A 15581-nucleotide genomic window follows, 5' to 3' on the forward strand; every position below is an offset into this window, starting at 1 on the left:
AAGTGCGGAAAGGAAACAGAGGAAGTTTCAGGCCTAGACCCTTCATCAGCCCCAAAATGTCAATATTCCTGGTCCTCTGATGCTGCGTGATCTGGTGTGTCCCTCCAGCTCCACACTGAATCGACTCTCACTCCAGTACCTGCATTTCTTGCTATCTTATGGTGATGGGACTGTTTGGGGCATTGACTGTAATTGTTTGCTCTTCATTGTGTGTGCACTTGTTACTTTTTAACAGTGATGGATATTTGTGACAAATAGAGTATTTTCCCCAGGAATTAACTATCCTGTCAGCAGTAAGTAAATCTAGGCTCGAGATAGCACATACGCATAAAAGCAAAATACTAGGGATGTTGGAAACTTGGAATAAAAACAGAAAATACTGGAGAAACTCTGAAGGTCTGGTAGCATCTGTGGAGAGATAAACAGTTAACATTTTGAGTTCAAAGAAGAATCTTTAAACATGAAAAATGAACCCTATTTGTCTGTGCACAGATGCTACCAGATCTGCTGAGATTCTCCAGCACTTTGTTTTTATATTAGAGACAGCACAGTTAGATGTAGAATAAAGCTCATTTTCTTAGACCTCAATTAGCTTCAACTCCAGAAGAACACAAATCATCAGCTTGGCATTTTATCATTTCCTACATCAGCCAGTGATCACTCAGTAATTGCTAATTTAATGCCAATTATTGTGAATTATGCTTAATTTTGTGCAGTCAGCCCCTGTCCATTAGAAACTGAATTAAAAGACTGTCTAAGTTCATCTGAAATAAGAGGCCAAAAGGGAACAGGGAGAGCAGTCTTCTATTTTATCAGTCACTGCTGGGTTTGAATCCAGGTTCCAGAAGTAAAAGGCCAATTTCTGTTCCAGTGCACAACACAGGCTGTCAAAGCTATTGAAGAAGAAACATTCTCATGATATTCCACTGTTTGTTCATTATTGTAATGGACTTGCTAACCCATTTGTTTGTAATGACTCAGTCAGATTAATGGACATAGGATTATATAAAGTGTCCATCTGATTATGTTGCCAAACTAAGCTTAGATTACATTTTTATGATCACACATGTTATTCAAATTTCTGAGAGATTTCCATTGGCCCAGATCTTCTGGTCTCCAGATTGTCAGAGGCCAGATATACAACCTGATAAGTGTGAAGAGATTCTTTGGAAGCTGTAACACATTGACACCTTGGCAATTGCCCTAGAGGTTTAAACATGCCATAGAAAATTCACCTCTTCTCCAGGACTCATTTAAAAAGGTTATCTACAAATTATTAGACAGAAAAATCCTAGTCTAACACCTAGGTAACAATACACCTGACACAGCCCCTAATCCCTCTCACTGACTCTCCTTGACCTATCAGCTACCTTCTGAGTTCTCTGACCACACATCCAAACCACTGGCTATGTCCCTCTACACCTGCCTAAACCAAAAGCCTCTCCTAACCTGACCAGGTTATCCCTCCGACTCACTTTTCACCATACTTACTGACCTCACACACCATCCCATCCTAGCACCCTGCCCATTCACTAGCATTCAAACTGAGGTTGGATGTTTAAATTTACTTTACTACAGCTTGTGCTGATAAAAGGGGTTGAAGCTTATCTTTGCTATGTTGGGGCTCTTCATTCAGCTATTGCTCCATATTTCTGAAGTTGGGATTGGAAGACCCAGTCAGGAATGCAGAGCTGCGTCAGTGTGTCTAAAAGTTGAAATCAGAAGTCACATGATACCAGGTTATAGACCAACAGGTTTATTTGAAATCACAAGCTTTCAGAATGCTGTTCCTTTGTCACCTTCATCAATGCAGTGAGAACATGAATATCGGTCACTTTGTACCCAGGGACATTCATGCATTGCACTCATCTCCACAGGATGCATCTGATGACTCTTAACTTCCTTCACCTGACAAAGAAGCAGCGCTCCGAAAGCTTGTGATTTCAAATAAACCTGTTGGACTATAACCTGGTGTTGAGTGACTTCTGACTTTGTCCACCCCAGTCTAATACCGGCACCTCCATGTCATGGAAATGTCGAAATGGAGCAGCAATCTCACATTAATTACCACTTTGTGGAAGATCCAAGTTGTTATGTTTTGAATTCTTGGTGACTGTAAACAGTGTGTCATTCTCCATACACTGAAGCATTTGTGATTGTTACGGCATTGTAACAAAGCTAATTTGATTATTGGCCAATGGCATAACAGAAATTTTGATTCGCCGCACTATAAGATGAAATAATGTAGACTTCTCCACATTTTTTCAGTGCCAGGACTGATCTTGTACCACCACTGCCTGTGACCCGTGCTTCAGACGCTCAGGACCATAAGGGATCATCTTCCACATTAAATCAAGTAAGTTTTAATCAAACCGTTAAAACTATATTAACAACACCGTCCAATTTCCTTGGGCACGTCATAGTGAAGAAAATATTGGCAGAATTGAGCAAGTTGTAGAATGTAGAGACAATATTGGAAAGTGTCCCACTCTTCAGCAGCAACGATTGGGAATTTGGGCAGAAGCTATTATTTTTTACCCAAGTACTGTGAACAGAATCTAGGAAAATGATGAACTGAATTCCTGTCAGTGCAATGCTTTAATTTTAAGTTCCCAAAGTCTGGCTGGTTTATGATATGCTGGTGTTTAAGATGGTACAGCTATATTGGATTCTGGTTTTACCTTTATCAGTCATCACCAAAAGTCAGCCTTACAATTAATAACCCCAGTCAAATAAGTAACCGACGTGAGACCAGTTAAAGATGAGGGGGTTAGGTGTACTTTGCAATAATCAGGAAGTTTATTTTATATATGCTTTAGCAGACTGACAGGCTACATTCAATAGCCTTCAAAAACACATACAACTGTCATGATGCTCGATTAACCCTCATCAGTGCAGTGGCAACATGAATATCGGTCACTTTGCACCCAGGGACACTCACGCATTGCACGCATCTCCACAGGATGCATCTGATGACTCTCTGCCTCATTTCTTATCACTGACTCACTCTGCGATTACTTGAAGGCTGCCAGCCTCATTGGTTGCATTGATTTTTGCCACAGAGGGAGAAGAAAGCAGCTTGTCGTGGTTTGGAGTATTGAATAGTTAAGGGGGTGGATGTGTTATTGTGCAGCACCGTGCTATGTCAATCTCACACCTCCAGCAAGTGTAAGCTGCTTATGTGGCAAACATATTGCAGGTACCTCAAACAAATAGTCCTGTATGAAACACAAAGGACCAGTACTTAGTGGGGTCATTGTGGACAACAGTAACTTAGGGGATACTACCACAGGCAGTCAAGGAGCTTGTCTAAATTACAGTCCAGGAGCTTGACCATAATCAGGCATGAGCTTGGTCTTAATAGGATCTGGGGATCTTCTTAAGCCAGGGACTGGGTCACAGTCAGCTCTGCAGGTGCAGTTCATCCAGTCCAGTGATGACAGGTCAACTGGGTGCTGTGGAAACATCAGTCAGGGGCTGGTCCAAGTTTTCCAGCTAAAGAAAAGGATTGACTCTGATGGAATTGAATGGGGGAGCCATTAGTGGTGAGACAAGGGCAGGAGAGGTGGTGAGCTGTCCCTAGTGAGTGCATAAGAAGCACACAGCACAGGAGTGGTTATTGGTTTGGGAGGATGTGCATGGTGAGAGTTGTTGAGAGGACATGATGCATGTAGTAGCAAGAGCTGTAGTCCATCAGCCTTGGTGAGAGGTGTGTTAGAGTTAGAGTACATGGCAGCCCTGTGAGTGTAAAGTAGCCGACAGAATAGTGATGCTTAGCCCTGCCAAGTGTAGAAGATCATTAACCTGTGTATTAGTGTTTCACCTCAGACACTGCACTGATCTGAGCTGCTGTTAAGGTCTAGGCTGGCTGAGGCTGATGGCATAGCCTCCTTTGATAGTTAACAGGAAAAAGTAATGCTCATATATCCATATGACATCTTGGTTCCTGTCAGTGCACTGAGGCGCTAACTTGCCTCCCTGTACCATGTCCTTGAGGTTAACAGTGCAGGGCCACAGTGTGAAGGGTAGTCCTGGCTTGCAGCATAAGTGCTGTGGAGCTGCGGTTTAAATACAGTGCTGATGCTGTGAACATTGCAAAGTGCTGCAATAGTGACTACTTCCATTTCTCCTGTTGTACAATTGTACAAAATAGGTACCATGAGCCTGGTTGCGTGACTAATGAGATGAAGAATGGAAGATTGTGTGAAAAATGTCACCGTGGGTCATGGCAGATTGGATGCCACAATTTTACTAATAATGCATTAGTATTTGGAGAAAAGATTCATCTAATTTAAGATATCTGATTTCTTGATTCATCCAAAATATGCCACATTATTTCTGGAAGAATGCTACATTTCTCTTGAAGCGGGAGGGAAGTGTTTTACCAGGATATTTTGGTCTATGTTAAAATATTCCTAATAACTATATTGCAAAAAAAAAGCAACACCTTTCTGTTTCATTTTAAAAATAGTCATAGCTTGGCAAAATTGTGGGTTTTCCAGAAAGGAGATAGGTTGTTTTATTTTTGTTGCCAAAACAGTTATCAAGGCTATGTTTTACTCTGGCCAGAAAGAAGGGGAATACCTCGTCTGAACATGTAGAGAGGACTTGGAATTTCTGAAACAATGGTTGACATGTTTTTATAGTTCTTCAAGTATCTGTTTGTGTTATCTGGAATAAGTGAAAATGGCCCAGAATTATGTTTGGAGAATGCAATTCATTACTGTACTAAAGGGGCCTATTTGACCTGCTAACACTGTTATTGCTTTGAAAGATCTATCCATTCAATTTAAACCCCGTCCTTATTTATTAGCTTTGTCTTTTTCAATCAGTTATCCAGTTCCTGTTTTTAAAAACGATTATGCACTCTGCTTTGAACATTCTGATGAAGATTCGTCCAGACTCTGATAGCTTGCTTTCATAGATGCAGCCTGACCCACTGAGATCTCCAGCATTTTTTGTTTCCAGTACCTACTTTGAACATTGTTTCTGATAGGGCACTTTATGCACATTCATGATCTAGAGTTATATCATTTGGTTATCAACTCACTTGGCTGTACAATCAGTTTTAATAAATTTACCTTTCAAAAAAAAATCTAAAGTTTAAACTGCTGGAAATCTGAAATCTGAAGATGAGTGATACTGGACTCAAAGCATTAATGGTTTCTCTACAGATACTGCCAGACTTGCTGAGTTTCTCCAGTATTCTGTGTTTGTTTCAATTTTAATTGGCTTTACCAGGTGGGTCATTTTTACTGCACCATTGCCCCTGGCATCCTCCTTAAAGTAAGGCACCCAACACTGTAACAAATAGTATAGAGTTTCTGCTTTGGACATATTCTATAATCCTGCGACAAATTACTCTTGAAATTTTCCTTTTTTCTAAGGTGAAGTTATAGATCAAGTTTCCTCTCATTCATTTGCATAATCACAAATATAAACCAGTACACGAACAATTGACAGCGTTGAAGAGCAGATTTATTTATTTTCTTACTTTTCTGGCACTAAAAGATATTCCTTGATGTTTTTAAGAGTAGTGTCCTTGTGTTGTTTTATTAGTGCAACTGAAAACAAGTTAATCACAAAAAATATGCATTTTTACTAAAGTCACCTGGCTCTGTATCTGTGGGTAATTTGATCTTAAATATCTAAAATGACTTTAAAAGTTAATACATAACCATTTACTAGTTTCCACAGAGTAAAATGTCAACAGCTGCTTCCTCTCAAACCCACTTATGATTTTAAACCTTTTATTTGTGCCATTAATTCAGTTATTTTGTTCAAATACTATATGCATTTAAGTAGTGAGCCATTAATTTTGCCTTTTTAACTATTTTTTCCTCGTTTGACCCTATTGACTGCTATTTTCTCACATTTGTACATTCTGCCCTTTCTTGTCCCATGTTGGCAAAATTATGTAGATAGCAGCCCTGCAATGCTGCCATAGTTCCCCTCTCCAGAACCCTCCCCACATTTTTAAGTTTAAAGCCTGCTGTATGTCCTTACTATTTTGATTAGCCATGACACCAATCCCAAACGATTCCAAGTGAAGCCTATCCCACTGGAACTAGCTCCCTTCTGCCCTAGTGCTGGTGCCGGTGCCTCATTGTTACCATTCACTGGGAGAGGACACTGGAAACAAGTCCCAAGCTATTTCCCAGAATCATCACAAGAATTAATTTTACAAAGTACGCAACAATTCCCAATTTACCTGACTTTCAGACCCAGATTGATAGAAGGTATGACTAGGTTTCTATATTATTCAAGAATCACTATTTATTGCAAGTAATTAGACTCCAGCTATAGTTGTTAAACAGTTCTAAATCATCGACATTTAATACTACTAATTAAAACTCTAATCCCTATAAACTCACCCTTACACACACAGAGAGGTTATAGATCAAGAGAAAGACTGGACAGACAGCTCAGTAGTCTTTGTTCCTAGACGCTGTTGTTGAAATGGTCCTTACGACTCTTCTGCTGACCAGTACATTGCTACAGTTATCTTTGTCTGGTCGTTTTGTGAGTGACCACAGGCTTGCACACTGAGGAAAAGTCTCAGACTTATCACAGTTTACAACAACTGTTGCAGGAATTCTATTTTTAATTACTTTGTTCAAACAGTTGTTTACATGATGCCTTTAATGGGCATCAGGTTATTTGCTTTCAAAACTGCAGCCACTCATTCAAAAACTTTTTCAAACGGCTTTCTCATTTCAGTCACCAGTTTTTCAAAACACAAAAATAAAAAGGTGCAGCCCATACACCATGAAGTGAAACCTATTTCCCCCCACTCCAGATTCTAAGCCAAACATTTAACTCCTTGTCTTTATTTACCCTATTCCAGGTTTGTCTATGGTTCAGATAGTAATCCAGAGGTTATTAGCTTGGAGGTTCTGTTTTTTAATTTAGCTCCTAACTGTTCAAAATCTTTGATCAAAGTTATACTGTCCCAAATCATTACTCCATCCACATTTCATCCCTCCACATGAATGGCTCCCTATATCACACTGCCATTATCAGTTCACTTACCCCTCCTGCGTGCCCTTCTCTTGGCCACACAGTCTGCAAGAGCCTCATAACTATTGGACCTTTGCAGGGGCCAAGGTTCCTCTAACGTTACCCCCAACCCTGGTCTCTATACCTGTCTCTTATCCCTGATCAAATTTGAATTACTTAATCTGAGGGGTGTGACTACCTCCTGAAGCAAAGTGTCCAGGTAATTTTCCCCATCCCTGATGTGGCACAATATCTGCAGCTCAGACTCTAGCTCCTCAATTCAGATCTGAAATTTCTCCAGCTGCAAACACTTACTGCAGAGACCTCAATGCAAACTAAAGAATTTATGTTTACTTTAAAGATTGGAAATACTCAATAATCCTATCTACCAATAAGCTCCCTCCCTCTACTCATGTCACATTGTGGTTCATGATGGCTTTCTGTTACTGGTTTTCCTGCAGATGAGCCTCTTGATCCACACCTTTTATCCTCTCCCATTCATGTCTCACTCTGGAGAGTTTCCTTTTTGCTTGAAGCTTGAACCTTACTTGAAGCAGCTTTATTCCCATCTGCACCAAATTCCCTCCTTAAATCACACATTCCCAGATATAATCACTAGGCCACTGTTTCGCTCGGGTGCAGGCTCCTTCATGCCAACCTTGAGGTTTTAAAAATGTCTTTGAGACAAAACTTTGATAATTTTAAAAAAAATAATCAGTCTGTTTGTCATGACATCCATTCGGCCAGGTGGGACTTCAATCCAAGGGAAGGACAATACATTCAGGACTACCGTAGCACCACAAGAGCCTAGTAAATTCAATTTGTTCCTTTCCTTTCTTTCAAAATTAGTCACTTTATTTCTAACTGTACAGTAAGCACCTCATTCCGGCAAGGGATTTCTGGTATTTAATAGATAATTGCCACCATTAGGCTACTGCCTTTTTAGTTAGGCTACTTTAACTTACTTAAAGCTCCAGATTTGACTATTACTGAAACTGAGAAAGAAGTACAAGTTGAATTCCCACTTTAAACCCAATTCCCAGGCAAAGGTTCCCTTCACTGATAGGTTTTCTCTTGAAGGGTCAAAAATAGCAGTTCCACTTTTTTTTGATCTGGGGTTAACGGTCAGTCTTGTGTTCAGGACTGGCTTCTGGCCTAATGTTTTTAACTCCATGTAAAATATTCCACTTAAAATTCCTTGATCTTTACACTGGATTAGTTGACTTTGGGCATTTAATGTTGATACTGCTACAAACTAGCAGAAATTCACGTCAATATTCTCACTGCAGCATAACCAATGAATTGAGGATTTAATGTTACATTTTTAATTTGTATATTACCCATATCTATACAAAATATATGCCATTTACTGTTTGTAAACTTTGATCACTTCTGTCTTAACTTTAGTTATCATATAGTAGACTAAACTATATTTTTCATGTGTACTACATTTTTAAAAAATTCATTTCTGGCTTGCATGGCTAACTCAGCATTCTTTCCTATTATTTAGCAGTTTACAGCATGCTCCCAATATGTTAATTTCACCTACTTGCCTCAGGCACAATGTATCCAGAGTGCATGGATCTAACTGGACAATTCAGCGTTGTGCTGGATAGATACCATTGTTGCATCCAGCTCATGGCCCAACAACTCGGATGTTGTCGAGGCCCATGGCCTTTGCTGTATTCAGTACTGTCACTTGTTTCATAACATCAGATGGAATGAGTTGAATTAGAAGAAGCAGGGGTGGATCATTAATTTTGTATTCTGACTAAAGATGCTTCAGCCTTATCTCTTGCATTAAAATGCAAAAGTGCACCACCGAGAATTAGGATGCTAATGGAGTCAATTCTTCCCCATGAATTGTTTGATGCCCACTATCATTAATGACTGGATGTGGCAGGCTGCTTCTGCTGTTTCACCAGCAAGTAGTCCTGCGTTATAGTTTCACCAAATTTGCACTTTACTTTTAGGTCTGCTTGGTGCTGTTTCAGGCATGCCCTTGTGCATTGTTCATTGAATCAAGGTTACTCTCCCAGGTTGATGGGAAATGCTGGTCCAGGAGATTACAGTTCGCAATGGTTTACAATTCTTCCTTCAGGATTTTCCAATTTTGTGCTATAAAAGTTGATTCTTAATAAGTAGATGAATAAGCATTATCTTTTTAAAAATTTCTTCTATTAACAGAGGCGAAATAAATCTGAAGGCTGTACAACAGAAGGAAAGACATAAGCTTCAAGAGATGACTGGGATTCAAAATTCAGTGTTAAAACTTCGAGAACTATGCAGACACCACGGATCAAGACTGAGACCTGACTACCTTTTAATTTATCAACTGAGGGAAGCTTTGGGCATGCAATGATGTAGGGTCAATTCTACTATAGCATTAGCAGTGAGAGACAATTTGTCTTGAAACTAGTATCATGGATTGTCTTTCTGGAATTTATGATCATGATTTTATACTGATATCAAATAATTTTCCGGATTTATATATTCCAAATTTTCTTTTAAAGTTTGATTTTCTATAGTAATGTGTCAAAAGCTGTTAAGTAACTGAACACTAAATTATATTGAAAACAGACTTTGGGACCAAGAAAATATATTTTCGAAAACATGTATACAAGCTTTTTCTACACTTTGGTATGTAATGAAACGTTTGTAAAACATTGATCGTCAATGGACGTGGGCAAACAAAACATTTAAATTAATACTGGCATGTTTAACTACTGTATTTGGTGCTTTCTAGATTTCACAACCATATGAACAAGTAAAAATTGTTTTATGTCTTACAGATGAATAGCTCATGCAGTACTTAATACTTTTAAGGTGTACTGAAATGTATATTTTTACTGTATTGAGTAGACTGTTTCCATGAAAATGCTTTATTTCCATCATGTAGCATACTGTCAATACATAAATTATACCATCTACATGAGATGCTTCTTGAATGGGCTGGCACAAAATAGATCACATCTTGTACTTCATTAAAATAAAACTCGAATGAGGTGAATAGCTTCTTTTAAAACTTTTCCAGGCAAGCAAAATGCTGAACAAATGAGTGCCAGATGACAATAATTTATCTTCACTTGTTCAGAATGCAACTATTGGCTTTAATTTTGCTGTACTTAATCTCCATTGAGTCTCTATATCAATTTCTGTGCATTGAAATGTCAGTTACTTTGTTTTGTACATGTGATCAGGAATTCTCACATACTTCTAAAAGCATAAAGTGCACTCTTCTATAAATTTTTGTACATATGAATGCAACATTAACAGTGTTGTAAAATATATTTGCTAAAAGGTGTAGTGAACATAAGTTAGTGGAGCCAATCTACTATGGTTTGGGCATTAGGTATTGCAATCAGCAAATTTGTTTCTCCAACTAGATTGTTTAGAATCACAGTGAATATAGTTAAATATTTAAAGTAAGCCAAACAGAAATAAGAAATGAAAACAGATAAACAGATTAATCAGTGAAACACATCTGGCCCTGGGTTGTGTTTTTAATTCAGAGCAATGTAAGCACCGTATCGCAAACAAGACTTTATTTAAAAATACCAATACTGTCCCATTGATGCCCACTTGTCAGAGAGACTAAAACAAGGAGCAATAAATTTAAAAGCAGAAAGTGCTGGAGAAACTCAGTAAGTCTGACAAGTATTTGTGGAGAGAGAAACAGAGTTAATGTTTCATGTTCAATGACTCCCTATCAGAACTCAAATATAAGGTAGCCATTAAGGAATTTAATGGGAACTCAGGAGAAATGTTTTTACTTAGAAAGTACTTGGAGTGCAGAACTCGTTAGCATAAGACATAGTAGAAGTATATTAAAGGATTATTAGACAAAAACATGCAAGAGAAAGGAATAAAAGATTGTGATGTTGGGGTTAGATGAATAGGCTGGGATGAGGCTTTTGTGGAGTATCAATACCAGCATAGATAATTTCAACTGCATGGTCTGTTTCTGTGTTGTACATCCTATGTAGTTGAACCAAAACAGTGTGGAAAATGCAGACTATAAGCCAACTGTTGCATATCTAATACAGATTTAAGTGAATTCACACAGCAGTGTTAATCCCTGTTACCTCATAACAAGAGTTGGTGTGTGGTGCTGAACACTTAACGCATACTGCTAATTGGACACATCTCAAAACCCACAGAACACTGATGCTCATTTTGACTAAATACAAAGCAACTCTCATTCTTGCAGTCCTATCAAGAGAAAAATATCTTAATTGGAGATGTCAGTATTTTCTGTGCATTGCAATTCTCAATTGTGATCACTTTCTGTTGCCAATCTGTTTTGATTCTTTTTTATAATCATAATGACTACTAGTACTTCAGAAATGTGAGGATGATTTGTAATTTTTAGAGTTGCTGGAATTGAAAGGACTGTCAAAGAGAATAACCACGTGCAAAGCAATAATATGTTAGATTAGTAAATTTTCAGAAAATTAAACTGGAACGTATGGTAATTGCCGTAATGTATTTTGCATGTTGTTTTGAGTTTGGTTAGTGGAGAGAAAAATAAATCAGCAGGTTGTAAGAAGGATCTCTTCTGTATAGATCTTTTCTGCGTATTTAACAGTATCAGTTTGCTTATGCATATGTTTGTTCTGTCACAAATCTACAAGTTCCCTTGGATGCGAACATGTTCCATACCCATGTTAAGTATTTTAGCCTTTTTTTTCCACCCACCTCTCAAAGTTCAAGTTAAACTTATACTAGCTGTCAATTTAGTTACTTTTTTCTATGATGGATCCAATGTCAGTGAACGATAACATCTAGCTGCATTGCCACCCATTTATAGGTTCTGTCTTACCAACATATCTTCTTCCTTGGTACCTGAGTTCTAAAATTGAAGAATGCTTTCACTGGTTTTGAAGCCTTACAATAAAATTAATCAGAGACTAAATAATGAAAAGTATTACATAAAGATGTTGTATAACTATAATTTAAATCAAACTCCTTGATAAGTATTGGTGGTGAACACATGGAAGAGCTGGTGATGTTAATGAGCAGTGCCCAGACTACTCGAAGGATATGTCATACCTGAAAATGTCCAAGATGCATCACTTTTTCCTTCCAAGCATCTAACTGTGTTTTCGTTTTACAATTATGCCTAATAGTGTTTAGGTTCTTCAAATTTGTTGCACAATAGAATTTTAGTCATTGATTAGGCTGAATTTGAATGGAGATCTCTGGATTGAGTCTTTTGAAGAATTATACCTGTAAACAATATCAAAATGTACATATCGAACCAGGTACAAGGATAACTGGACTTGTGCTGCCGTGCACATTGTATGTTATCTGAACCATTCCTCCCTTTTATTGGAGCACCTCATTTTGGAGTTCCTTAGTTTGCACTTCCACATGCATCATTGGAGTCATGTTATGAAAAGAGATTCCGTGCTTTAAAAATGGGAAGAATAAGTAGAAACTGTGATTGCACCTCTCGTTTCATTGGTTTGAATTGTGTTTCAATTCTCTTCCACATTTGTGCAGAAAACCAAAACGTGGAGTAACTTGCCTTGACAAGAATTTTATTTTAAAAGCAAAATACTGTGGATACAGGAAAGATGAAAGAAACACAGAGAAAGCTGAAGAAACTGAATGGATCTGGCAGCAAGAGGAACAGACTTAATGTTTTTAGTCCAATGATTCCTCTTCAGAACTGAAGTTTAGTCAGAACCCAGTTCTGTAGGTGAGTCATACTGGACACAAAACGTTAACTTTGTTTCTCCCTCCACAGATGTTGCCAGACCTGTTGAATTTCTCCAGCATTTTCTGTGTTTTAAGAATTTTATTTTGTTATTCATGTCACAACCATAAAGACTACAAAGAACAGCATAATAAATGATTCTGGTTGATCTCAATTAAGAACTGGAGTTTATATCAGTATCTTTTGATTTTGAAAAAATATACCAAGGCACTTTATTAAAGAACAATTGGGCACAAATTAAATTATAAAATAAAAGAAGGAAACACCGATGGGATGATTAAACATGTGATCAGAGCTAATTTTTAAGAATATTTCAAACAGTAGAAACGTATGAGTTAGGGAAGCAATTCCAGAGGTTGGATCTGGGTGACTGAAGACTACCGATGCTGAGGTGGAGGACGTGTGGCTATGCAAGAGACTACAACTGGAGGGATGCAGAGTTCTCATTGGTTGTAAGCCTGGAGAAAATTGCAGAATTAGGAAAGTATAAAGCTATGAGGATACTTTAATGTGAGATTGAGAATACTAATTTGGTGGAATTGGGAGCACTGGGACTTCACACTTGCAGCATCCAGAGTCTTTGCTTTTGGGATTGAAGGCTGAGACTGACCTGGAGAAAACCTGGAAGTCAGCCACAGTCAGATGCTTGTAGTGAAGAAGGCCAATCCTTCAGGTTAAACTCATTGTGTATGGGGACACGTATGAACTTAGTATCACATTGTTTCAGTGGTTTGGACACATCTGAGGGTAACAGCCCTTATCTTGACCCCATTGCAAATGCTGTAGGGTCCATATATTTGAAGTTGGCTGAATCTTGGAGGAAGGGGTATTGTATCCTCCAACTCAGCACCCTCAGCAGCAAGGGCAGCACCTCCAGGAGGTTTGGCAGCTACAGCATCCTACACAGCCTTATACATAAAACAGGCAGGATGAAGACAGTACAGAATGTAAAAGAAGGCAATACCCTGAGTACGACTCCCTATGCTAAGGAGCAGCTTTGTCAATGTTTGTAACCAGCAGTGCCCCTGTAGACTGTGGCTCTCATGATAGTTTGTGGCAGACGTATGTGTCCTATTGGAGGAAGACCAAAGGCCAAATGGAGCAGGTTGCCATCATTTGCCCATAACAGTTAAGGTGAACACAGTACTCGAATTCTGTGCATCATTTCAGGGAGTAACAAATATATACGGGTTATCACAATCTGCTAGCCATAAACCATAACCCAGGTCATGATGTATAATTTGCAAGATCATTTAAATAAATTAACTTTGAGATGGATGCAGCCAGTCAAACCCAGAGGACTGTTTGCCCTCCCCGCTTTCGCCAGGTTTCCACACGGCATTGTAGCCTACACTCGTGATAGTCAAGGCACTATCAGAGCAGGCAGATGTTTTGATCAATTGCAAGGGTTTCTAATCCTTCAATGTACATTGTATGGCCACTGCAAAAGGAAACTGCAAGTGTGCCAAGTACACAGGGGACCCACCATGTTACATTCATTGCCCGAGAGACTCAGGTGCCACTGATCTTCCCACCACCAGACAGTCTCTTGGGAATGAAGGATACCTGATCAAGACCTGTCACCTACCCCAGTGAGGAACACCATCGCAGAGGCATATGAGTGGTATCAGCAGATCCACCTGATTAACAGGGCCACAACTGAGCAAACCGTTGACTTGTGGTGTGCAGTGTCCTGCATGACTTGGCACTTCAGACAGCATTAGCACCAGAGGAAGGTGGAAAATGCCAAGATCCTTGGAGGAAGAAGAGATAAATAAATATCCCGAATTGATGTTGATGCCTGCAACTGGAGTCCTGCCTGTCCAAGAAGTCAGCAATGTCCTTATCAGGACCTGCTTTAGCTGAGTGCTATCATGTAGCATTGCACTCATCCCATCACAAACCATGTGGAGGTAATTTGCCTACACATATCCCTCTATTCACCAACAATAGACCGGCTCAACCCAACAAGGCACCCCATTACTGTCTTTGAGTGTTCCATCATCTTTAGTGAGACTAGGGCCATTCACCAGTATGTACCTTATCTGTCTTATGATACAAGTTAATGATAATACTGGAAAAGTCAAATCCCAAAATGAAACCTGGATTTATAGACCATAAATTTTGTTTTTTGTAGTTGGTTACCATGGTGGTTAGCCATCAAAACATATTCACACAAGGCTGCAAATGTTCTACAGCAACATTAGCTGATTTTTCAAAAGTAGAAAAAAGAAAACAAAGCTATATATTTATAAAATAGTTAGAGAGATCTTAACTCAAACAGCAAAACAAAGTTTCAGCCTGTTTCCCAATATTATCCTTTTAAAGATACTGAAATCCAGACAAATATCACTCGTCAAGACCACAGGTCATAACTCCTGCTCACTTATGGACATACTGAAGTTTTAATTGCAACGTGTCCTTTTCTTAAAAAAAACGTCAGCCAAAAGATGACAGTGGATGTCAACCTGGTGGTTGTCTGGAGATAAATTCTGGAATGTCAGACCTTACGGTGTCAAAGAAGCTTCAAAGGAGAAATGGACTACAATCCGAACTGTAATTTTCTGCGAGTATCTCAGATTGTGAACATGATTGTTAAAAAATGCAGCATTATGGGTGAGAGACATGTTTACATTTCCCCTTTCAAGAATATACAAGGAGAGGGGATAAAAGTGAGCTTAATCCATGGGCCGTGTATGCTAGCATGTTGTGGTGTTTGTGTGTGTTAGTGAGCTGTGGTGTTTGTGTGTTAGTGAGCTGTGGTGCTTGTGTGTGTTAGTGAGCTGTGGTGCTTGTGTGTGTTAGTGAGCTGAGGTGTTTGTGTGTGTTAGTGAGCTGTGGTGTTTGTGTGTGTTAGTGA

The 15581-nt window shown here is 38.9% G+C and overlaps 1 protein-coding gene across 2 annotated transcripts in view; it reads left to right on the forward strand.

The window, feature by feature from the left end:
- epb41l4a (erythrocyte membrane protein band 4.1 like 4A) overlaps positions 1-10004 on the forward strand; it is a 242889-nt gene extending 232885 nt beyond the window's left edge. For both annotated transcript variants that reach the window (XM_048595332.1, XM_048595333.1), the window contains exons 23-24: positions 2269-2356; positions 9187-10004. In XM_048595332.1, the coding sequence (XP_048451289.1) occupies positions 2269-2356; positions 9187-9231 (133 nt within the window). In that variant the 3' untranslated portion in view covers positions 9232-10004. The remainder of the gene's footprint in view (positions 1-2268; positions 2357-9186) is intronic.
- Positions 10005-15581: the final 5577 nt, after the last annotated feature.

This window comes from Rhincodon typus, chromosome 3 (genome assembly GCF_021869965.1).
Source record: "Rhincodon typus isolate 14 chromosome 3, sRhiTyp1.1, whole genome shotgun sequence".
Classification (NCBI taxonomy): Eukaryota; Metazoa; Chordata; class Chondrichthyes; order Orectolobiformes; family Rhincodontidae; genus Rhincodon; species Rhincodon typus.